The sequence below is a fragment of the Fukomys damarensis genome, unplaced genomic scaffold (genome assembly GCF_012274545.1).
Source record: "Fukomys damarensis isolate Sample0158 unplaced genomic scaffold, DMR_v1.0_HiC HiC_scaffold_24, whole genome shotgun sequence".
NCBI classification, from domain to species: Eukaryota; Metazoa; Chordata; class Mammalia; order Rodentia; family Bathyergidae; genus Fukomys; species Fukomys damarensis.
The window spans coordinates 5,438,047-5,464,414 of record NW_022900936.1 but is presented as its reverse complement, the minus strand read 5'-3'; the positions used below and the strand labels follow the sequence as shown (position 1 = coordinate 5,464,414).

At 46.3% G+C, this 26,368-nt stretch overlaps 1 protein-coding gene across 2 annotated transcripts in view; it reads right to left on the bottom strand.

The window, feature by feature from the left end:
* The window catches only part of Erg (ETS transcription factor ERG), a 213,808-nt gene that overhangs the window by 151,002 nt on the left and 36,438 nt on the right, over positions 1-26,368 (bottom strand). For both annotated transcript variants that reach the window (XM_010636545.3, XM_033768084.1), the window contains exons 2-3: positions 8,032-8,132; positions 1,738-1,825 (exon numbers count right to left, since the gene is read on the bottom strand). In XM_010636545.3, coding sequence (XP_010634847.1) covers positions 1,738-1,776 — 39 coding nt within the window. In that variant the 5' untranslated portion in view covers positions 1,777-1,825; positions 8,032-8,132. The remainder of the gene's footprint in view (positions 1-1,737; positions 1,826-8,031; positions 8,133-26,368) is intronic.

Below are 26,368 nucleotides of genomic sequence, written 5' to 3'. Positions count from 1 at the left end.
GTTTATTTCATCTTCAATATCAACAGACTTTCAATAGGAAAAAAAAAAAAGATCCTTCCCCACCTTCTGTGTGCACACTTGTCACATATGATCCCGACTTTTCTGGAAATAAAGTCACATCGGCAAGTGAGACCCTACTCACATTTCTAGACTTGGCTCTCATGTACCAGTAAACCAGCACACACACAGAAGTCAGTGCTATGCTCCCCGAAAGGACTTGCTTTTATGTCCCTGGGAAAAGTTCCGCTTCCTTACCACCCCTAGAGTCACCCGATGCCTGCAACTTCTGGAGTATCCACAGCAGACAAAGGCTGCATTTAAACTCCATCATTAATTCCATCTTCAAAGAAATCCAACGTGCACAAAGGTGTGTTGAACCTGCTTCACAATGCTTTCCCCAATGTACTGCTTTACAGTGTGTGTGTGTGTGTGTGTGTGTGTGCACGCGCGCGCATATGTGTGAAATATGTGTGGGATTTTTAAGAGCATTTTATATTTTAGCCAAAGAAAGATTTTTCAAGACGATAATTCTCCTTTCTATTGTAAGCTGCTTTCTGTTTTCAATATATGTTTTAGGCAAGAAATATAAATTAGTAAAACCAACCAGGTGGTTTAGGAAAAAGGCATTTACTTATATGGGGAGAGGTGAAGCACTAACCGGCCGGACAGCCAGGATCTGGTGAGGGTCCCTGAGTTGAGCAGCACGGAGCAGCCTGGGGGTGTGGTGAACAGCAGAACCCGGTTACCACATGTGAGGCCGTGGGTTCGATTCTCAGTACCACAAAAGCAGAAACAGCACAGGGGTGGACAGCCTCTTTGGGTAGCACAGCTCCAGCCCCAGTGTTTCCTGTGGCCTTTGTGTCCAGTACATTTTCCCCCCGTCACTGCCATGGGAATGAATGTGTAGAACAGTGGATCGGGCTCTTCCTGGGGACGCATGTGACGCCTGCCCCACCTCCTCCTCACCCCTCGAGCCCTGGGAAGCGCGTGCAGGGAGCAGTCGAGCAAGGCACCAAGCTCCCGAGGTGTCGGCACGCTTACTCAAAGTAACTCTGGAGCAGGTGTGGCGGCAGAACTCTGTGATCCCAGCCCTCTGAGAGGCTGAGGCAGGAAGACAGTAAGAAGACTGTCCATCCCGGACAACTGAAGGACTTTTCAAGGCCTTGTTTTAAAATTTAAAAATAAAAAAAGCGGGGGGTGGGGGGGCCGCTGGGGATGTTAGCTCAGCATGAAGGCCCTGGGTTCAACCCCATAACCACAGAAATTAGACACTGGGAAGCCAGCCACTCACCCCCACTCCAGTGTCTTCCTAGTCAGCCCTGCCAAGTGTGCAGGTGGCAGAATTAAGCAGAAGACAGAGAACTCAGAGGCAATTTAATCTATTAAATCAGAGGTCAGCAAGCTTTAAAGGTCCAGAGAGCAAGTACTGTCGGCTGCTCGACCCTACCTCACCGGAGTGGGAGCAGCCGTGGGTAACATGGGAACGGCAGCAAAACCGTCTTCATGGACACCTGTCACCTGACTGCCCGTGTCACCTGATTTGCATGTGCCACAAAATATTCTTTAGATCTTTTTCAGCCATGTCATACTGGGAAACCCATCTGCTCAGATGGCTCAGGGGCAGGGGGTGGCCGGGTTTGGCCGCCATGGCAGCTGACACGTGGTATGTAGCCAGCCACGAAACGAAACGCAGCCCAGGAGGAGGCCAGAGCCACCCCCGGCGGACAGAGCCCTTACCTTGATATGCACTGCGGGGTCCGGGACCGTCTGAATCATGTCCTTTAGTGCACCGGCTCATCTACCAGCCGTGCAGAGCCCGGGATGGCTGGAAGACAAAACGGGTTGACAGTCAGAAACATACTTACGCCCAGGACAACTGTATGTCGTGCACAGAGAGAAGAGGTTCCTGGCTTTGCGTTCCACAGGCTCGCCCCAAAGCATCCTCTGGGACCGAGGCACACGCCTTGGTGGAGGCCTCGCTTCGGCGGCAGAGGAAATGCCTCCTGTTTTATTCCCAGTAGACCTGAGCCCGACAAACACGGTCCCTGTCCCAGGCCTTGTCCCCAGACAGGGACAGGAGCAATAACTCCAGGTGATCGCTAAGACAGGAGGGCGACTGCGGTTGACAATACTTAGAAAGCTACAGAAGGGGATTCTGAGGGTTCGCAACCCAAGGCAACGATGAATGTGTGAGGTGACAGATGCGCCAGTCACCTTGATCTCACCGCTACGTACCGACAGGTGCACGCGGGTGTCACACTGACAGTGGTCACGTGTCAACTGTACACACGCACGTACTTTTGGGGGGTACCAGGGATTGGACACAGGGCCTTCACGGTACGCTGTACCCCAGCCGCTTTTACTTTTTTATTTTCATACAGGATACCAAAACCACCCAGGCTTGGCTTTGACTGGCAATTCTCCTATCTCAGCCTCCTGAGGACGTGGGATTGAACACATTGGATATTTTAAAAGATGCCCCCCACCCCCCGGTCACATGCAGTTCACATCCATCGCTTTACATGGGTGGCATCTATGACCCTTCGATCGGAGAAATGGAACTTAAAGAAATGGGACATTTTTCGTTACATCGAGAAAGTTGGCCTTTGGAAGTTCCCAGCAACACTAATTCCTCCTGCGCAGCCATTTCTGCTTCCTGAAAATCGCAGTCACCATCTCACCAAGAGCTCAGCGCCATCCCCTGGGTTGTGAGCTGCAAAGTGCCTGCTCATTTAATCCCTGTCCACTGTCCAGGGGACATCAGGGGACTGACCTGCCTGGGATGGCCTAGTTAATAAGCAAGGGAGCCAGGACAGAGGTCAGATTGGCCCAGCTTACCCCAAGGCCCATGAGAAATACAAGGCTCACTTAATTAACAGATATCAGCACAGATTTTGAAGGTAGAGTTGGGTTTCTTTCTTCTTCTTGTTTTTTTTAAGACAGACTCGCACTACGTAGCCCAGGCTGGCCTCAATCTCATGGCGATCCTCCTGCCTCAGCCTCCCGAGTGCTGCGATTGCAGGCGTATACCATGCTCAGCAGAAGACACATTTTAAAACATATCCTAAGTGAACTAAACTTAAAGGTGCTCCTACTCGAAGGATTTTCCAGAAATATGTACTTTATCCAACAGAGCCCGTATTCAGACCATAAAGCAGTGTTCTCGCCACTGCCTGTGTCCCTCCCATTCACAGGTCCCCTATTCGTCCATCCTTGGGCCCCCCGCTTCCTAGCCGCCTGCCCAGTTTGGTCCATGCAACCTCATCCGGAGACCGCAGGAGAGGAGAGAGGGCTGGGTACTTGTGCCCCCACATTCCCACCAGTCCCGGCTTCCGCAAGGTTCCTGGTGGCTGGCTATGGTCCTGGCCGCAGCCAAACCCTCCGGCGGCCTCTTCTACCCCAGGGTCCCTCTTCCCGGTCTGCGGGCTTCCCCGTCATCTTCCCCCGCCCTGTCTTAGTGCTCTGTAGACCTTGGCCATCAGCCTTTTTCTGGTGTTAAAAAAACCTTTTCCAGTCACGTTTCCAGGTTTATTCTGTGTCACAATCATTTTTCCCCCTTCTCTGTGAACCTGGCCTATGCCTCTTGCGAGTAATAAATCTCAAAATAAAAATAAGCCTTACAATCACACCACTAGAGAGACACAAAAGGCTGCCTTTCTAATCTGCGGTGAGTCCGCTATTCCCGGGATGTGCCAGAACATTGAGGAGTCCAAAGTACCCTCGGCTTCCACCTGCCTCGAGACTCTGTGCAGGGAAACCTGTCCGCTCTGCTGCCCCCAGCAGGCCTGCTCCATGCTTGTCCCCCCAGAGCTTCCTAGCTGGTGCACCGAACTGGCCAAGACAGTGACACACTGGGAAGCTTAGGCCATTATTTCTTTTTCTTTTCTCTTTTTTTTTAACCATAGCCAAATTTCTTGGTCTTGGAAAGCATGCGATTTTTCTCATGAGGTCTAAATCAGATTGTTGTGGCAAATCATAATTACCAAAAAAAATTCAAAAGGAAGACAGCACCATCTGGAGCTGAATGGGGCAGTGGCCGACAGTGACCCAGGCTCCCAAGGGCTGACGGGAAGGGACACCCACAGACCCAGAGAGGACAAGCTGCAGGTCCAGGAGCTCGACCCCCTCACGGGAATCCTTCCTCCCCACGACAGCTCTTCAGGGCAGCAGCTGCCCAGGAAAACCCTGCCCCGCCCTGAGGTCTAGGAGGCCCTCGGCCTAGGAGCAGTGTCCTGCACCCTCCCCAGGGTCCCCACACTCAGGAACGCAGGGCACAGCGTCCCTGCAGTGGCTCCCCACACCACTCCCCCTCTGCCATCCCAACCAAGGGCTCAGATTTTCCCCCTTCCCTCAGCCCAGGCTGATCTGTGACTACCTTCAGCTTAGACATGGCACAGAAGGACCTTTGGGGTATCCCAGACCCAAGGGAACTGGGAGCTTCCTCTTCCTGCTCCTTGGACCCCAGTCCCCATGCCCTGGGCAGCACAGCGACATGGCAGAGAGCCAGGTGCCCAGCTGGCCACCGTGTACCAGGCCTTGGGGGCACCTTCCTGGGTGCTCCAGGGGTCCTCTCTCAGGGGACAGCAACTCCAGCCCACACCAGAAAGCACCGCTATCCAGAGACTCATCACCCCACAGAATTGTGACAAATAAATGGTTACTGTTCAAGCTACTAGGGTTTGCAGTGTTTCTTACACACAGAGATGAGGGAATCCCTCTGCAAGGGACCTAGGCACATGGAAACTTTCTGTTTTAGGATCCCCTCTGCAGAGCTCAGAGATGGCTCCTGTTCTCCCCTCCTTCCTGGACCTGCCCCTTGCACCACACGACCCTCTTGTTCCTCCCATCAAAGAGGCTGCAGTTCTTCCCCAGCCCTTGTTTTGATGTTGTCTCTTTGTCCTGCTTCACCCACAGGGATGCAGCAGAGGATGGAGGACTCATTCCTGGCTAAAGTCTCAGGGGCCACAAAGTTTTTCTACAGGCTGTCTGTGACTTCCCACTGCCATGGAACACAGATGAGAAAAGGCATGGGAGGCCTAACTGAGCGACTCCAGTATTGGCCAAGACCTCTCTAGATCAAGTCATGTCACAGAGAGAGGTGGCCAGGCCAGGACTGCCCTGCCATGGCCAACCTGCAGGATCATGGGCTACACAGGTGCTTCCTTTTAGGCCCCTGAGATCTGGGGTAGTTCATTACGTCACATCTCTGTGACAGCAGATTACTGATCTACACACTATGCCCTGAACAATTAAGTTACCAAGATTCCCATAAAGCTTTTGCAATCAGAGATCAAAGAAGACATGAAGAGGGATTTCAAAGGAAATTTAACTTCATCCTAACACATGGATGTACTATGCCATTCTGACAGATCATCAAGAAAACTCTACCAGAAGCCTCCATGGAATTTGCAGGGTCCTTCCTAGGGGCAAGTGAGTTCTCATTTCGCAGGACAGGATCCAACCAGCCTTCTGGTACTCTGGCCACAATGAAATGGATAAACCAACACTGTAGACATCTAAGATCATCGAAACCCACAGAGATACAATGGCCACTCCATCTGTAATCAACCAAGACCTAAACTTAATAGACAACAGTTTGTTTCTCTCATCTCTTCTAGAGAAGTCAGGGTTACTTTCACTGCATCAAGGATAAAATCACAGGGAAAGGAATATGGAGTCTGGATGCAATGCAGTCATGCTCTTCAAGAAATCAAGATGGAGAAATAATTTACACAGGCACAAAAAAAAAAAAAGGGACATCTCAGAGCAGACCAACAAGCAACAGAAGTGTCCAGTAAGGAAGAATGGAGGAAGGAGACAGCTGCTTCACAGAGACAAGAAGGTGCCACCAAGGAGCCTTGATGCACAGAGGTGAGTGGCCTAGACAGAGTCAGAGAAATGAGGAATGAAAACTTTCCCAGCTCCTCTGTATTGGAGACCAAGAATATATGATCCCCTTGGGTCACCACTAGCAGCAGTGCCATCAACCAAAGAGTTGCACAAAGCATTTAGTGTGAATGGCGTTATCTTTCCCCAAGTCCTGTATAAAGTATTGTGGACCCAAAGATCCACAGAATGGGGGTTCTGCCCCTCCCCATGCCACCCAGCCCATAATGTCACTAACTGTTTGCCTTAGTTACTTTTATCAGGGCTGAGACAAAATAACAGTACCAAGAGTTAAAGGTGAGGTTTATTGTAGCTCACAGTTTGGAGAGGTTTCAGTTCATTGTTGGCTAAGTCCAAGGCAGGGAGCACAGCAGAGGGGCATCTCAGAGGAGAAACAGTTCATGGCAGGCAGAAGGCAGCAAGCAGCAAAGTAGCAGAGCAGCAAGCAATAACAGCAGCTCTATTTCTGTCCCTTATTTTCTATCCAGGCTACATGCCTCTAGGGCAGGTAGCACTCACACCCATTACCAAGGCTTGAACTGTCATTTCTCCTCTCCCTCAAGTCATAGCTTACAGTCCTAACCGCCAGTTCCCAGGGATATGACTATATTAGGGGACAGTGTAATTATAGAAATGATCAAACTCATATAAAGTCCCTAATCCTATATGACTGGTTTCCTTATAAAAAGGGGAAATTTGGAGACAGACTTCTACAGAGGGAAGATGATGTGAAGATGCAGAGAGTAGATGGACATCTGCAAGCTGAGGAGAGAGAACCCTGGAACAGATTCTCCCTCAGCACCCTTGGAAGGAAATCAACTTTGCTGACATCTTCATCTGAGACTTCTGAGTTACAGAACTGTGAGGAAATGAATTTCTGTTGTTTAAACCTCCTGTTCTCTTGTACTTTGTTACGGTACCATTAGGAGGCTCATACACTTCCCGTGAGGGACTTGCAGAATTATTTTAACACACGATGCTTACAGACCCTGCTGGAGACATGGCCTTGGGCACACTGGTAGTCTCTGCACTGTTTCTTCCTGGACATGGCCCTGTCCACGGCATGTCCCAGGCACAATGTCCTGTCCACCCACCTCCTAGTTGATCCTGCCTTAATTTTGGCAAAGGAGAGACTTCAACTCTATAGCCTTGGGAGTACTGGGCAGGCCCCACCATTACCTTTCCCACCTTGGATGCATTTCTGAGGGAAATCTCACTACATGAGGAGCTAGGGGAAGACTTTGGAGGTAAGGGCTGGCATCCCCCCAGGCGATTGTGGTTTTGTCCTTTGACAGACTGGTTAGTGAATACAGAGATTAGCTGTCTGTGTGTGCTCTAGAAATAATGTTTCAGTTGCATTTGGGTAAAATAGCTAAAATGACTCTAATCTGGAGTTAGTAGTAGCACAGAAAAATAGAAGTACTGTGACAGCACAGGTCTGTAGACATTGCTCCTGGCTCTCTGGTTCTTCTGGAAGAGGCAGGAAAGAGAAGCAGAGGGTGGAAGAAGAGGAGCTGTGGAGGCTGCGGTGCTGTGAGCAACAATTCTGGAGTCTCCGGTGTGGGTGGCAGGGACAGTGCTGGACAGCACTCAGGAGACACAGCGAGGCACGTCTCAGGGAGGCGACATAAGTTCTCAAAGTATGGCAAAGGACCCAAGAAAAGGCAGTCGAAGATTTGGGGCCACAAATACCAAATACACAGAATCTCCACCCACACACACTTTTTAAAGAACGCCTCACTATATGATTAGACAGATTGTCTTTGCTGTACAAAATGCCTGAGGCAGGCTACTTTATAAAGAAATCAGATTCACATTGGCCCACAGCTTTGGAGGCTGGAAGGCCAACAACATATCACAGACCCTGGCGAGTCTCCTACACCTACAACAAGATGGCATCATGGTGGGAGTGTTCTGTGTCCACCTATCTGGTCCCTCAGCCTTCCTCACAAAACCACCAGACTCAGTCGAGAGGCACCACTCTACTGGCCCAATCTAATTTTATCTCTTCTCAGAAGTCCCACCTGTAAACACTACAGTCAGATTAATGAGTCTTGGGGGCCTGACCTACATGAATTCTGAGGTATAAAACCATATTCCAACCCTACCAGAGGGATAGGACTATTTGGGTTTGACCAGCTCTACCTGTAGTTGCCCTGGGCTCCACCATCTTCTCCCTCTGTCAGTCATTGGCCTTGCTCTTGATCGACACAGCTCTTCATGGGTCACCAAAGACCTTGGATAACCTGAAAAAGAATTGGAGTACAGTAATCCTTATTTGTTCCCAAAGGCGAAGGCTGAGGATTAACTGCATTTAGTGACAAAACCTACTTCTTAAAGCTTTATTGTAAAAAAATTCTAGAAAGGGAAAGAACTTGAAAAAAATCTTCCCTTTTAAGAAAGACAAGGACATTCCACTCCTATGAGGAAAACTGAGCATGGTGAAACAAAAATTAGGAATAAAATAAAGGTCTGTCCCAAACTGGCATTAGGAGGCACGCATACTCTCTTGCAAAGAAAATATTCTGAAAATGTTTCCCTTTCCTCAGGGCCCCAGCTTTAGTAGCAATGGTTTCCCCAAATCATTCCTCTAGCATTTTGCTCAAAACAGAAGAGTGAGGTTTATAAAACATCCCAAGGATGGTAATTAAACAATTATTCGTCTAAGGAAAGAAATAACCTCGTTAGTTTTTAAGTGCTAGTTGGACTGATGCCTTTAAAGATCAGAACACCACCAAACTAAAAAGAGAAGAATTATACGATGTGTATACACAGGTCCACGATGCGACCTCTTCCTCCTTCCTTCTTTTCCTTTCCTCTTTTGAAATAATGAGGAGTTTTGTACTTGAGCAACTTCCCAAGTAAAATATCCAACTTCTAAATATTATGCTTAGCAGAACCCTCACGAGAGGGCAAATCGCAAATGACATCTGCTTCAGGTGAAAATACTTCAAAACCAGAAAATGGCATAGGTATTACATCCAAATCAGTATCTGTAGTGAGCAAAATTATTCACGAATGCTTCCTCCCCTTCCACCCAGCCTTCTCCGCCTGAAGTCTTCTGACTTGTTCATAATGGCATTGATCCAAAATGTCCAAATGTCACAGCCAAGCATTTGCTGTGACAGAAGAAATACAACATAGGGGGTAAGATCCTGATGCAAGGCCACGTGTATAACATGATCCTAATATTGCAAAACAAAAGGACTAAAGGAAAGAAACAAGCAAGCAAGACAGCAGAAAGCAGTATGCAGAAACACTCACAGACGTGCCTTTGGGTTCACCAGTGAGAATCACGAAGGACTGTTATTTTCTTCTTTTTAAAACCTTTTTCTAAAATTTATTATTTAACTGACAAATGAAAACTATTTGCCACTACCTATACTTGTCACGTACAATATGATGTTCTGAGATGCATCTACCCTGTGTAATGCCTGAGTCTGGTTAATTAGTATATGCATTAACTCACTCACTACTTCTTTTTTCTGGTAAGAGCCTTTCCTTTTGATGCTACTATGAGCGATTTTCAGGAGTACAGGACGTTGTTCCTAACGAGTCAACGGGACTGCCTAAACTTCTCTTGAACTTACTCCTTCTGTCAGAAACATGTGTTTTGACCAACCTCTCTCCAGTCCCTCTCCATACCCAGCATCACTGATTATCAAGGAAATGCACAGTGAAGCCATGGTGAGATGCCCTCTCCTCTGTTAGGATGGCTGCTATCCAAGAGGCAGAGGTAACAAGTGCCGGCAAGGATGTGGAGGAGCCCACAAAGGAACCTGTGTAGGCCATGACGGAAAACAGCATAAAGGCTCCTCAAGAAATCTAAAGCACAAGTAGCATCTGATACAGAAATTCAGCCACGAGCTATATAAGCAAAGAAAATCAAATCAGAACATTGGAGAGAGACGTCCACTGCGGCATTATTCAAAGCAGCCAAGCTATGAACCAACGTGTCCACCAAAGGATGACTGGACAAAGAAAACGTGGCCTCGAAGCACAACATAATATGATCCAGCCTTGGAAAAGAAGGAAAGTCTGTCCCTTGTGACAACACGGATGAGCCCAGAATATGTTAAGCTAAGTGAACTAAGCCAGCCGCCAAAAGACAGACCCCAGATTCAGCTGTGGGATCTACCAGAGCTGAGCTCTTATTTTCTGCTTTATAGTTTTGTGTGTTTTCCAAATTTTCAAAACCAAAAATACTCAGCTTTGCAATCAGAAAAGAAACAAAACAAAACCTAAGGATGAATCATTTTCTAACCCTAAACACTTTTGGAGTAGTTCCTTTGAACATCAGCCACGTGGGGCAGGGCCAGCCCGTTGCGCTTGGTAGTGTGACATCCACAGGGAGGAGGGTGAGGGAGGACTCTCGAGTGCGCAGCGCAGGGATCCTCAGCCAACAGAGGTGTTTCCAAATCCCTTTTTCTCTAACCCCAAATCCCGCACTAATGAGTGCTTGGTTCATTACTGTTTTGCACGGACAAGTGGTTAAATCCATATTCAGTTTCCAACCCTTGCAAAGGGAATAAGAGCTTTCAGAGGCTAGGCTGAGATTTCCTACACTGCTCTCCTAAGCTGGATTTCTGTACCAGATCTTCAGTGGCCTGAGAATAGCTTGAATTATAGTGGAGACACTGTTGGACCTGATTTAAAGACCAGAGGAAACCCGAGGGAGGATTCTGTTAAATATATGCAATGGGTATGTTTAAATTAGCGTTACAGCGTTATTCATATCTCATTTATCCTGAGGGCATTTATCTGACAACAGAAATGATCCACGACACAGCTGAGAAGTCACAAGGGATACAAAGTGATGTCGTCGGATCTGGGGGAAGGTGCACCCCAGAGGAAGGCACACCACCAGCCTCGTGAGGTAACAGCTGGCCCAATCAAAGCAAAGCCGCCGGAAAAAGCAGGAGCCACATTCAGTTCTCAACAGCCACAGACACTGGGGAGGCCTAGCAGCCCTGCCCCAGGCACCTGGCCCAGCAACTGCCGATTGCAAAGGTGGAGGCATCTCAGGAACTGTGTGGGGACCCCAGGCCCTGCTACTGGAGAGGGGACACAGGACATCAGCCCTTCGGTCCACTTAGGTCCAATCTCCTGTCCTGACAGGGGGAACAGTGGACACGATCGTCAGCAAATCTCCCCCGGCCTGAGCACAGGAAGGGTCAAAGCAGCCTGTCCCGGGCAGGAGTGGAGCAGCAGCCTGAGAATGGAGCCCACACGTGAGCAACCCACCCAGCAGCTGCCACAGATTCTCGGCCTCAGTCGTGCGTCTGAAAGCTGAGTTTGAGGGCCTGACGCGAAGACAGCGGCACAAAGTGCTCGTGACACTGGTATCGTTAAGCTCCAGAATGAGTGACCTCCTCCTTCCCCAAAAGGGCCGAGCAAAAGAGCCACTCCTATGCACGTCCCGGCCACTGTGTGTCGTGAGCTGCGAATGTTTCGCTGCAGAGGCTTCTGGGAATCCATGAGCGATGCACCCAGGGCCTGGGAGCACCCTGGCTCTCTGTGAGCAGTATCAGCATGGCAAGAAGGCCCCATGCCCACCAGCAATGCCCTCACCAGTGACGTGGGGGTCCTCGTAGTCATGGTGAACACAGACGTGGAGACGCCAGTTTTGCATTTATGGCCCCACATCCATGGCGAAGGCTGAAGACGGCACTGGTCCTGTCCATGTGGCACTTGGAGCTGTTCCCACCACCTAAGGACCACGGCAGGCGGGAAGCTGAGGACAGAACCCATGTGCTGTGGCCAGCAGGGGAGACAGGGAAACCTCCTGGGTATCTTAGGATGGTGGACAGCAGAGGTGACCACTCATTAGGACATTCACCCTGGGCTGCCTGTCCTGTTGAGTATTCTGTCCCCACTGGCCACACTGTGGTGAACTAGGGTGCCAGCTGTCCCTGGCAGCCCAAGTGCCCCACACACTATAGTATCATTGTTCAAAAGAGTCACCATCTGTACCCTTAAAACAGGCAGGCTGAATATGCACTTTGGATCTAATTTAAGAATCAAAGGATCTGCTGGAAATTAGCTCAGCCTATTAATCTCCCGACTTAGAATGCTCTATGCCAAGAATGAGGAAACTCTTATCACAGTAAGTGACTTATCTCCATCCATCCCTGCCCTGAGTGTCCGGGTACAGGAGGTGACACGAGATGTGCCCACAATAAGAAGGCATGAGGTAGGGAGGGGACAGGCCCGGTCTGAATAACTGATCAGCTGGAATGGCCAGGCATGTGGAGGGTATGAAGAAGCCATCCTCCCTCCCAGCACCGTGCAGCGGGGTGCCTTGCCGCATTGTTTCATGGTGGAGATTTGGTGTCTCCCTAGGGGGATGGGGAAAGAGGGAGGGCGGGGAGCAGAGCAAAGGGGTGACAGGGTGATCAGCAGAGCTGTGCTGTAGAGAGTGGCTCGTTCAACCCTGGAGCTCGGAGACCTTGATTGACTTATCTCTATAATTGGGAATTCTGCTTTCATTTGTCTCTTGAAAGGATCTAAACTCAACCTACCTTCAAGTTCATTCATTCCTTCAAATGTCCACCCATCCACCATCCATCCATCCATCCGCCCGCCCACCACACATCTCTGAAGTCCTTCCGTGTCCATCACTAAGCTAGCACTGATCAGGAAGAGGCTGAGCCCAGGAGTCACAGAGTCACCAGACACCCAGGGGACAGAGGTATGAAGATGGCATCACAGATCCAGCTCCCCACTACCTGGCTCAGTGTCTCTGCCAGTACATTACTTGGCTCTGTGTCAGAGTTGGCTGCAGAGCTTTTGAAAATACAGACCCCCCACACCCTGTCTCTCCCTTTATTAGGAGCTCAGGTGTGAGGTTCTCTGTGGGACTGAAGGCAAAAGAAGACGAGGAAGCACCAGGAACTGTTGGTGGGAGAGGAAAGGAAGAGCCACGAACACAGCAGGGGCACCTGAGGAGAGAAGGCTCAGAAAGTCCTAAGTCCCAGTAGCCTCCGTGAGGCAGAGCCAGGCCTCAGTGCCCATCTGCTGTGATTCGGGAACTCCAGGCTGAGAACAGGACTTGGCCTGGCCACTGGATGGATGGAGCAGGCCAGATCCGGGTGTTTCCTCGGAGGACGGTGGGGGTGGTAGGGTATGCAGCTACTTGTGCCAGAGGTGGGGGACAAAGACAGACGGAAGGACAGAGCAGCAGTTCAAGGACACAGTCCTGGTGCCTCCACTCACTCAGCACTCGCTGGGCACCCAGGGCTTCAGACAATGCCAACAGCACCTGTGACTCAGTCCTGCGCTCGAAGGGTTTATGGTGCAATTAGTAGACCAGTTGAGGTCAACCCAATGAATCCATTATCTTGTTGAGTTTGTTTACTAAAGATGAGGAACACAGGGATAGTGGTTCCCCCGGTACCCACAAGAGATCTGTTTTAAGACCCCCAGTGGGTGCTACAAAGTATGGAGAATACCAAGCCCTACATAGGCTTTGCTTTTCCCAGTACAAACCCACCTATGATAAGATTAAATGGATAACTTAGGCACAGTAAAAGATGCACCAGTATAAAAAGTACAACAGTTCAATCACAACAGGGAGTCATCGTAAAGCTCTGTGAATGTGGTCTCTCTCTAGAGCCAGGACAAATGTTCGCATTTTCTGGCTGGAAAGAAAAACTGGATGGGGGGAGACGATTGTTTGTTTATAGCAGAGAACAGGGACAAAGGTCCCAGACACAGCAGCCAGGGAGAGTCCAGCCTGGAAAGCAAGCGGAGGAAAGACCAAGAGGCTGCCACACGGCGGGGTCAGCACTGGCCTGGGCCAGGACCCCCCCATCCATCAGAAGAGGGTGCAGCTGAGGTCACAATCTGCTTTCCAAAGGACAGGAAGTATCAGCTACCTCCGCCAACAGAATATTCCCACAGTGGCCCACATGCAGGGGTGCGAAGAGAAGAGCACAGGGGTGGCCCGGAAGCCCTCAGGAGCCGACTGCAGCCCCGAGCTCCTGTCGCTGCAGGGAGAGGACCAACAGATCCAGCTTTGTCCAGAGTCGCCTCCAACAGGTGGCGGGAGAACAAGGCAGCCAGACTTCTAAACCCAGGAGTGAGCAGGGCCGGGGACTTGTGGGCAAGCACTTCCGCTGCCCGCACCCACCCACGGTGTCACCTCACTCTGACACTGGCAGATACACAGGGGACGGGATCCCTTGCAGGTCACAGGGCTGCCCACTCAGCTGGCTCCTGGCACTCAGCGAGCCGGCTCTGGGATGGAAATTACTCAAAGGTGTCTCCCTTTCCTCTAAGTCACTCAGGACGGCTGCAGGAACAGTTTGGCAGCAGGAAAACATCAAGAGTCCCTGCATACTGCCAAGTCGCGGCCTGGCAGAATGGTTTGCTTCTCCTCCAGTCTGATTTGCTTGTTTGTGTTGTGGCTTTTAGGCTCAGCTGTGTCATCTTACACATGAATGTGTCCAAGCTGATCCAAGAGTCAAAGAGCCGGCTGCCGGCTCCCACCGGAAGTAAGGACACAGCCACTTAGCACAGCCCTGACCTTTCATAAGGAGACCACAGTCTGCCCCAAGGCTGATGGTGAAAATGACACATTTAACCAGCTGACCCGGAAGGCAGGTGATAGCAAGTGAGAAAATGCAACATGAAAAACTCTGCTCCCATTTACACCGAGCCTTCTGTGCAAGAAAACATTCACCAGGGATCTTTCTTCTCCGCAGTTCAACTGGAAAAACAAACAGTCATTTCATAGCAGAAGATGACTGAAAAGCCACAGATTAAGGGAATGTTGCATATTTCTAAGAAAGTTCATCAAATAAAATATCTTTGAGAACACAATATGGAATTCGGTTTTAGAAGCAAATGTGGGTTTCGAAATGAATTTAGTCTTTATACCATCAAAACCTCAGATCTTAGAGACAGAAAATGTATGTTACCACATTTGCAATGAGATGTTTCCTTCAAACAATACTGGAATAAAAAGAAGTAGAAGCACAATATAAAATTGCTTTTGATGTTATAGATAAAATGACTAATTGCAATCAATATTCATTTCTTATACAGGATTTTGTTTTGTTTTTTTGGTACCAGGGGTCGAACTCTGGTCCTCATGCTTGCAAGGCAGGTGGTAGAATCACTGAGCTAAATCCCAGCCTAATATTCACTTCTTTTTGATACCAGGGATAGAATCCAGGACCTACATCCCAGCCCTTTGAAATATTATTATTTTTGTTTTATTTTATATGAGATAAGGTCTTGCTACATTGCTAAGTTGCCTGGTCTGGTCTTGAACCTGCCCCATGCTGGGATTAGAGGGATTAGGGGTGTGCACCACTATGCATAGCTCTACTTAATCAATAATGAATCAACATTTTAATACTACAGATAAAGGCAAAATCCCTGAGTGCCAGAGAATCTAAAATGGAGCAAAGTGAGAGTCTTCATTAACAGAGAAGTCTTCCTACCCAGTGTCATTTGTAAGGGGAGATTTCCTTCTGGGCATCACCTGGCCTGCTGGAGGAGGCAGACGTGTTTAGCTTACATATAGTGTAGAGAGACAAGAGAAGTTAGCAGCCTTCCTAGGAACAAGTCACTGGCATTAAAGGCAGAAAGGAGAAGAAACGAATATTTTAAATTCTCAACTCTACAGTATCTGCCATTATTGCAGTGTTATTAGGAAAAAAAGAAAACCTGCCATTACTTAGAGACAACCATCCTGGATGGCCTCTAAGGGTGACTTTGGGAAAGAGCCAGAAGTCACACAGTGCAGATCCAGTGACTAAGGCGGATGAGGACACAGCAACATGTTTTTCCAAGTTGATCTTCCACTGCATGGAGCTCTGCAGCAGCATTCCCTGTATTTTCTATCACGCCTCCTAGAGACACTCAGGAAAGAGGACTCCAGAGTTGCTGCAGGAAATGGCAAGAGTAATGGGATGAATGTGTTCAAAGCAAAGGGGAATATTTTGAGGGGTTGCATGGCAATGTGTCTTTTATTGTAATAAATTATTTTTATTTATTCACTGTACAGTTTGATCGCACATCATAGTGTTAGCATAACAGGCAGTCAAGTTCAAAGGCAACATGGCTACAGAAAACTCAGCTTCCAGTGGGGTCAACAGAGCCACTTCTTCATGTGAGAACCACAGACACCTAGAGCAAAAGACTTCTATGAACAGCATGAAAACATTTTTATCGTCTCTGCCATCTCCTGAGGTTTGAAAAGGGGCTCCCAAGGCAAGAGAGAGCCAAGAGGTTCCAGGAACAGAGGGCTGGACAAGTCTTCTGGGCAGAGCAAAGCACAGAACTGTGAGGGCTAGAAAATGGCAGGCATGTGAGCTGCTAATGAAAGACCGTGCAGTTCATAGAGGGCTGCACTACAGACAGTAAGGGTAAGCTTTGTTCCGAAAACAGCAGCTGGAGGTCATGCATCTGCAGATGGTGCTCCCAAGGAGGCCAGTTCACAAGGTGATCACAGACTGACTGCAGGATGGAAGGACAGAAGCTGAGAGACTGGCCAGAAGGAGGACAAATCACATCCTCCGGCCCCTGAGCAAGGAGCTGGTCAGCAGCTTGTCCTGTAGGAGTTGAGAGTTGGGTAGGGATGGGTCCTGCAGAGTGGGTCTTCTGCCTGGCATCATCTCTCAAAGATGAGTACCTCCTCTTGGACGAGTGGGTGCCTCAGGAGGATGGCTCTGAGGTGTCTGCAGTCAAGAGCAGAGTTTACAGCCCCAGAGGGGTGCAAGAGTAGGGACCGGAAGGGGTGCACAGGTGGGAAAGGGTTGCTCAGTGAACAGGAGAGGAGCCATGGAGAACAGAGATCACCTGGCACAGGCACCTCCCAGCCTCTCCAAATACCTGCTGGAGAACCACTGTGCCAATGCTTTTCTCACCTGAAGTGTCTTTGGATTTCAATCTGCAGCATTTATGAAGTATAATTATGAGATTTATTCAGCAACTTCTTCCCCTTCTGGGAAAGAAGTGCTAAGGGCCAGAATTTGTCTTTGCTGGCCCATTCATCTGGAGTATGATCAGTCTGTGGAATGCCCAAACCTAATCATCTGGTGTGCATCTGTCTCTTACAAAGGGGGTAGCTATTTTAGAGTAAATAGGTCAGCTAATCTTTTATTTGAAAACAAAATATCACCATGAACCTAGTTAACCAAGTAATGCTGCTGCCATCTTTCTGGGTGACAGCTTTGTTCCTAATGCAAAGTGCTGAATCCTTTGCAGCATTAATTGGGCCCTAAAAGCCGCCAAGGCCTGAGCTTTGGGAAGGTCCCAGATTTGGAGGTGGAGGAGTGGGAACTCAAACTCAGGATCCACCATGGCCTCTGTTTATTCCCGGGACCACGCTGTCCTGGGGACAGAGAACCTCGTCTCCCACTAGGGCAGAGAAGGCAAAGCTCCCCACAGCCTTTTTCAAGTGTCATTTCCACCCCTGCCACAGGGCCAGTGACACGGACGGATGATTACAAGTTAATTCATCTGCTCCCAGTGACAGAACTGCGACATGCAGGCTTGCATCTGCTATGGGAACTCCCAGTTCCTCCAGAGAACCCTATCTGCTCAACATCTCGGAAAGGACAAGCTGTCTGAGTTCACAACCTGAACTCACCCTGCTAGTATAGCCTGGGGGGGGCTGATTTCCGGCTGACCCGGAAGTGGTTTCCCTCACAGAACTGCTTTGCGCACCAGTGCTTCCGGCACGGTGTGAACAAACTCCGAGCTGCCCGGACCTTCGTCACTGCTTCCGCTTCTACTCAGCCGCACCGGTCTGCATCATCCACTGCAAACAGAAGCCAGAGACACCAGTGTGCCGGGTCAGAGAGAACTCAGGACCTCCTGTAAAATCGGCATCTGCTTCTATCCGTCTAAAGCTTCATCATCCTGCCACCACACCCAAGAACTATCCTCAGAAGCAGAAGGTATTGATCGCCCACTCTACAGCTTTCCAACTCGCTAGTCCATGGTTGTACAAACCAATTCCTGATTTCAAAGCTCCACCATAGTGGCACGTGCCTGTGATCCCAGCATTCAGGAGACTGAGGCAGGATGATCGCTTCAAGTTCAAGACCAGCCTGGGATACATAGTGAGTTCAAGGCCAGCTTAAACCACATAGAAAGATCCTGTCTCAATACAAAAACAAAACAAAACAAAAAAATGAACAAAGTCCTATTTCATTTTTCCTATCCATATGAGATGCCCATTTCTTAATCAAATCTTCTATCTATAGCTACATTTAGATCTACAAAATGCCCATCTGGCATTTCTTCAGACGGGTTTCTCAGAAGCCGTGCAGGAGTCAAAGGAAAGGGGACCCTCGACAGGACTGCAAAGAAAATTGATGCCATCCCTGGCTGCAGGAGTAGCTGAGCCTCAGAATCAGAAGCGCCTGCCTGTAGGGTAGAGATTGGAGGAAATGTCCAAGTATGCGGAGATCCTGAAGTTCAGGGCTGGAATTCCATTTCCCTCAGGGATAGATGGGGAGACCAGAATACCCCCAGAAGGATAAGTCTGAGAGCAGCCGCCACTCAGTGACTCAGTGTCCCACCTGCCACCCATTCCTGAGCAGAATGACGAGGCCCCGCCCCATGTGGCAGCCCCTCTCACGCCAGCACGGGGGGCGGGGGGCAGTGTGGCAACGATTCTGCTGGTAAGGTGAGTGAAGGGCGGGAACGAGGTCTCCATTTAAACTGCCAAGAACTGGGACAAAAATATACCTAATGAAGACGAAATTGCAGAACCATTTGCGAGTAGAAGTAAATGATTCCAGCATGCTTCTGGTTTAAATCTGTCAAGAGGACTTGGCTTGTTTTGCTTCTTCATTTGCATTTTAATTATTTTGGAAAATCCATGGCCAGGTACACAGTGTCTCCAATAAGTGAGCCACTGCAGTGTCAACTTGAGATGTCAGATGATTTCTAAACTCTGATTTAGCTCCTTGAAAATGAAAGGCAGGCTGAGGTTTCCAACCTCTCCGTGTGTCTGACTCCACTTGGGAATGCTGGCTCCAAGATGCTAATGATGATCATTCCCTACTGGAATTTCCTTCCCTCTGGTTACTTAATGGAGTTTTCTGGGAACAAGTGTCAGTCAGGCTCATGACTGCACCCACTGTACATGGCACTCACCAATGTACTTTTATTGCTGGGATTAATGAATGCCACAGAACTTAGAGAATCAACGGGGTTCCAGGATTGAGAGGGTCAGTAAGGGCCAGCAGTCACCCCCACCACCAACTCAGATGACAGAGGCCACAACACAACAGCTACACTGGACAGGATTCCAACCACATTATTTAAAAACTATCAGTGATGAGACCACCAACAGAAGGGTCAATTATTAAGGACGGTGTTCCCCAAATACCTACCTACAAAGCTCTGCAAAACCAAGATAAAATCAAGGCATCACCCTTTGGTAGAAAAGACAATGGCTGGGTTAATTTGTGAGGCAATTCAGTATCAATATCTCAAGGGACAAATGCAATATGAAAAAAATATGTAGACAACAGATTGCTCAGCTGACAGATGTGAGTTTTAATTCCCAAGATTAACCAGAGAAATTGAGATAGGTAATGGGTAGAGATTTGGAATCTTAATTAATCATTGTCCTATAAAAAAGGAAGCACCCTCATTTTCATTCTTAGATGTCGTGACCCCTCATGTTTCTCATTTCCGATGCATTTCCATGAGACTTTTACTCCAATAACTCATCCCCATATTTCTCTTATTTCTTGCTAAGTATCTTTTAATTTTTTTGTTTATTTTTATCCAGTACAACATGAGGGATGTCAGCATTTCCCATCCCAAACTTGACTTCTGTAGAGAAGAAACATTTGTCCTTAAGATAGTGGTAATGGAAGCAACTTTAAATCCATTGACATAAAAATTTTAAAGTTTAACGAACACTTTTTTTTTTTTAAAGGAAGTCATTTTATGGAGAACATTCCTGAGCTGGCTCTCTTGTCTTCTGAATGCTTTTTTTTTCCCCTCTTCTTTGCATGCAGCACAAACTCTGACTTCTTGAATTAATTTTAGATTTTAACTTTTGACACTTTCATTGCAAATGTAGGATCTTGAAAAGAAAGAAATGAAAACAGCTGTACAAACATCAGACCTTCAAAACCCAAATGATTTTTGATAAATGCTGACTTTAATTGTTGAGGAGGAGGTGGTAAAGGCTGGGACAGCCACAATTGATGAATTCACAGCAATTTAATCTACCTCTATCATTAAAATTGCTTCTCCTTTTTGTCAACAGCAGTACAGAGTAACAACACTCAGAAAATCATGCTTGAAAACATCAATTTATGGGTTTTGTGACTTTTTGTTCTTTTTCCCTCAAGCCCTTTTGAAGAAAACCTTTGAACACCTAAGTATATGATGCTTAACATTAAACTCTTTAAGCAGCTGGAAGTTCCTGTATAAAACATATGAGCCTTTCACTCCTAGAACTCTAAGACCTGGTGGAATCCCTCAAGAAATAATGATTCCAGTTGGTATGAATTTCCTCTAAAGAAATGAAGGGCAAACCGCAATGAAAAAGTTCATCAAGTGTGCTCTGTCTGGACTCAGAACAGACATGGTCGGATGAAAGAACCAGCCACGGGTGAGGGACGGGGAGCTCATTGGAGTGAAGTTTAGATCCCGCCCAGGGCTAAGAAGGCCACCAACTCAGACGCCATCAGAGGGGCCCTGTTCAGACAAACCAAGCTCCACGGTCCCACTGTGGTCTCCTAAAGAAAAACTTCTCTGCCGAAGTGGGAGCTCTGACCTGTCTCATATCCACACGAAATCCTCTTAGTGAAGCTGTCAGGCCCTCTAGAAAGGGGATGTAGTTAGCTTTTACAGGAATTTCAGGTGTAATGCTATGAAAACAGATACAAAGTTGACCACCCTTCTGAGCTCCTGCTTTGGGCCGTGTGAAAGAGCTCCCGCTTGCTGTGTGGAGAAGCCATGAACTTGACAACTGTCACTTGAAACATCAGCTTTCTCACTGGTTCTCATAAATCTGTCAGCTATTTTGCAAACAAAATCACAAGCTTGACACCCACCCACAAGTTTCTTGAGCTGTCACCCTACCTGGGAAATATTTCTTCTTGGATAAGGAAAGATTCCCAACATGAGACTTTCCATCATCCTCACAGAAATGAGGCCGAAAGTGGTGAAACAGTCAATTTATCCATAAAGCTAGATTAACATAACTGAACAGAGTTTCTCTTAAGATGATATGCCTCAATTTTTTTAATGTTAAAATGTCCTTTATTTGCTAAAATGCTGACAAAATTAGAGAACTATTTTCTTTTTTAATGCCTTTAGTTGGCAAAATAAATCAATAAGCCTGTTTCTCTTTTTCACAATTCTACTAGTTTTTTTGTCTTAATAGCATGTCTTCATTCCAGAATACCCAGAAAATTATGAGAATTTTATGAGCTACGAGAGCAATTATTATAAGAAAAATAGGACAAAATGCTAAATATCATATGCAGTATGATTACAACCCCAAAATATAATACAGAAATGTGATATAAAATGTAAAATGAAGACAGTCACACAAAGGTGGTATAACTGGAGCAATTCTAAAGTTAATCTATCTCTATCATTAAAATTGCTTCTCCTTTTTGTGAACGCATTTTTTAAAAATTTTTAATGTTCATGTAGCATTATCTTTCAAAGAAGTCTCAAGTGAATACACGCTAATATAATGGACAGATCAAAAGACCCAAACCCCCAGTAGCCTACCAAAGCATACATATTTCTCTCTACAGACACTGCAGTATGTCTTTCTAAAAACATTCAAGTAAATGCTAGGTCTTGTAATCTAATCTGCTTATCCATGTTGGTCCTGAAGAATGATCTCTAGGCCCTACTTAAAGACCCTTCCCTAATAGGTCAGCATGAAGAGTAGCAGCTTATAAGTCTTCATGCCACTTCCATCAGCCTTAAGCCTCTGTAAGATTTCATGGCTCACTTGCTCTCTTGCTGAGGGCTAAACGTCAACCAGAGAGTGATCTTATTGGGCACCATCATATATCTTTTCAATGAAGGTCTGCCCCAGGCTTCCTCGAGGAACCTCTTGCCTCATCTCTCGTGTCTTCCAAATGCTACGTGGTTATAGGTCTGCTCTTCTGCTGAACATTCAGCCTACCAAGTGAACAGCACGGCTTTTATTTTCTTCTTCCCCACTTTGGTCTACTTTTAAAGCCACCATCAAAAAGCCATTGATAGAATTCTGATGTTTTCAACAATCAGTGATCTTTGAGTGGTCCAGTATCTGGTATCTGTTTTTATCCAATGTGTTTGTAAGAGATGATGTCTTTCATTGAATGCACAATCTATCCCCAGACTTAACTAGCAAGACAATAAATAGGCTTCATGCCAAGCAACTCTAGGTCATCACGTGGCAGAGTCACATGGGAGAATCAGGCTCAGCACCAAATGTGAACACTCTGAAATGCTAGGGAAAGTCTAGCCACCATCACCCACCCTGTCATAGAAACAATTCATATCCACATTACACATAGCAAAGAGCAAAAGAAAGAGAAATCCCCAAGGTCTGGAATCAAAAAAAGAAATTAAATCAAGGGTAGTAAGTGCAAATGGAGTCCATAAGAACCATGAGATTTGTTAGAAATACAGGTCTCTAGGGGCTGTGGGCAGGGCTCTAAGCACACAAAGGACACATGTGGGGGGGCACGTGATATGGGGCAGAGATAAAGACTAAGACATAACGAGAGGTGCATGGATCAAGTGGTCAGTAGATAAGAGATCCATGACCATCAAAACCCCTAGGGCTCTCGCAGAAGCAACCAGAAAACCTACTCTGTGGATCTCAAAGAAAAACAAAGATCCTCACTGAAGATGAGCTCACAGAAACTAAAGAAAAACTCACATGATCTGATTTTGGTGAAGGAAGCAGAGGCAAAATGAATGAGGATTAGTACCCTCAAATGTTATGGATAAAAGATCCAGCCCAAGCATCTGCAGAATAAATCTGAAATGACTTTTTAAAGGATAATTGAAATCATAATGAAAAGCAGCACAGGATAAACCAAAACCAGGTAGTACTGAAATAACTAAGGGCAACTTCAGGGCACAGTTTTAAAACTCAGTTACTCAAAAATGATGACACCACTTAGTACAGAACCTGGAAAGGAAGGAAAGGAGAGAGAAGTTGGGCAGAACACCACGGAATCAGAGGGCTTCGAAGCTGTTCAGTGCCGACAAGGATTTCTACGATGGGTAAACAGTGAAAATGGAAGATAAAAAAATATTCAAAAGATATACTTGGGGAGAAATGATAACCAGATTTTTGGGGGAAGTGGAGAATGAAACTAAAAAAAGATAAAGGAGCCCGGAACAAAATAAATATAATGAAATCCACATCTAGTCATATCATGCCGAAACATCAAAGAGGGAGAGAGCGTACTGAAGGTGACCAGAGAGCAGAAACGAGATTATCTACAAAGGAGATGAGTCGACAGACCCGGGATTTCACATCAGGAGCAGGAGATGCCACAAGCAATAAAACACAGTAATGTCTGCAAAGTGCTGAGGGAAGCAACTAGGAACCCAAAAATCGATGTCAGTCAAAGTTACCAGGAAAGGAGAGGTAACTGGAAGAAATTCTGGGGTAAAGATGGAAAGATTTCACTACTCATAGACATATAATTAAAGGACCATCACAGTATATATTTAATAAGAAGGAAATGAAACCCAGAAAGGAGAAGAAATGAAATTCAAGGAGCAAAAATTAAACAAAGAATATTAGAAAGCACATTGTTAAATCTCAATAAGCATGGATGCAACTGAAAATGTGATAGCAATGATCAAGACTATAGGGAGTTTACAAAGAAGGTAAATCAAGAGTGATGGCCCACACCTACAATCCCAGCAATCTGGGAGGCTGCGGGAGGAGGATTGCAAGTTTAAATGCAGCTTCAATAACTCAGTGACTTTCTCTCTCTCCCTCTCTCTCTCTCTCTCTCTCTCTCTCATATTTATGTATTTTTTTTTTCAAAAAGCTGGGATGCAGCTCAGTACAAAGGCTTGGGTTCATTTCCCAGTGCCACCAAATAAAACAATCACAATTTATAAACTAAATCAATAAACAAATAAAAAAATCAATAAATCAAAACAAAGAAACAAACTATAGTAGAACCAAAATACAAAGGAAGCAACAACAGCATAAATGATGGGACAGGAGCATGGGAGGTCTGCTAGGAAGCAGGTGGGGGTAATGCTTTAGACATTTTGAGGTGAGAGATGACAGGGAAACTGTAGCAAGAACCAAAACAGAGTCAAATTAAAATGCACACACTCCATAAACAGTAGGTGCAAGAGAAGGCACACGTTTATACATTCAGAAAAACAGTAAAAATAAAAAACACAAAATAAGCTGAAGTAACAAGTAGAGATATACTCTCTAATTAAAGATATATGCTAGCTAAGTAAACAGCACTCATCAAAACACAAATATTCTCAGTCTGGGTGATTTTAAGAACCTAGTTCTACTCTATTTATACAAGACATATCTAAATGGTCAATAAAGAGAAAAGTTTATCATAAATTTATTGAAAGACATGCAGCTAATATACCAATAAAACAGTTTAGCTAATAACTAAAATCTGGGGGAACAATTTTATTATCAGAAAAAAAGGTAGACAAGACAAAATTATTTACTAGGGGTAAAGAGGGGTGATGCTTAATGACAGAAAGCACAAATTTACCAAGAAGATAGAAAAACCCAGATGACATACATGCCAAACAACAGCACCTCAAAATACACAAGCAAAAACTGACAGAATTATAAAAATTGCCAATTTATAAAAACAAAAAGATCTCTGAGAAATTGTCACCTTCTCAAAAACTGCTAGATCAAGTAGACAAAGAGCACAATGGACCACAGGTGAGACTGCATCACCTCTTGGTGAAGAGGACTTAAAGGTGAGGCTATGAACAAATTTGAGACCCCAAAATCCGGATATAGCCAGGAATTCTGAGAAGACCTGGCTTATTACAAGGTGCTGACTTGGCCTTAGGTAAGTGACATATGGGGCCAAAATAGATTTAGTCTGTGCTGCTCTAAGACAATGCCTTAAAGCAATTTGCACAATTTGCAGTGCGTAAATTATGGAAGCAACCCAGGTGCCCATCAGTAGACAAAGGGATAAACAAAGTGTAGTGTTTATACACAATGGAATACTACTTGGCCATTACAAAGGATAAGTCTGAGTCATTCGTAGGAAAATGAATGGACTTTGAGACCACAATGTTAAGAAAAACAAATCAGGCACAGAAGGTTAAGTATCATGTGGTTACTTATATGAGAAAAGCAAAATACAAACAACTTAAAGAGTAAATAAAAGAGAGATGGTAGGGAACAGGGAGGTGGACAGTGGAGATGAGGAAAGGAAGCAGGGGAAAAGGGAGGGGGAAAGGGGATCAAAACTGACCAAAATACAATATATACACATATGTAACAATGTCACCAAATAAGTAGAGTTCGTATATATTACTGTTACAGCTTGTATGTAACTGTACCCAATAGCCTCGTGTGATCATGTTTTGGAGGTGGCTGGATTAACAGCGTATGAATGTGGATTACGGGTGTGGATAATGGAAGCCACATCCCAGGTGTGTGTGGCCTTGTAGCCTAGATGGAATATGAAGGGACAGAAAGAAGGTAGGCTTGCTGCTGCTGCTGCTGCTGCTGCTGCTGCTGCCTGCTGCCTGCCTTGCCATAGACTGTTTCTCCTCTGCTATGCTGCTCTGCCTGTAAGTGTTGGGTATTTCATCCCGGCATTCTGGTCTTCTGAGCTCTGAACAGTCTCCTATCTAATTCAGCTTATAGCATTTCAAGGCTGCTTCTTCAGCCAGCATCTCCAAACCTTTTCAAACTCTTCCCACAAGCTAGTTCCAAAGGCTTCTGAACCACACAGCCACGTAGTATCACAGCAATGATCCCTCTTCCCTGGTACCAAAGTCTGTCTTAGATACTTTTCTCATAGCTGGAACAAAACACCACACAAGGTTAAGAAAGAAAAGTTTATTTCAGCCTATAGCTTGTAAAGATTTCAGTCCATAGTTGGCTGGCTCCAAGGCACATGCTAAGTACGTGCACCAGCTTCCCATAAGGAATGTAATGTAATGATAAAAGAAAAATTTTAAAAATAACTTCTAGGTAAATAAATAAATAAATGTGAATCAGTGAGAGAAAATTATGAAATAATTAGAACCAACCAAACCCCCATGAAGATCAGGCCATGACACAGATCTGCCCATATCCACATGCATGAGTTGTAAAACTGTAATGTCAAGTGAAAGAGCAAATCCCAGAAGGACGTGTGGAGAGCAACGCCTTTTATGCAAAATGAACATATTTACAGGACACACATTTGCACACGTGTGTGCACGTATGTGCAGATGTAATTTGTGGCACATCCAGGACAGGAGAACATAGGACAGAGAGCAGAAGGAACATACAGCCCTGTCT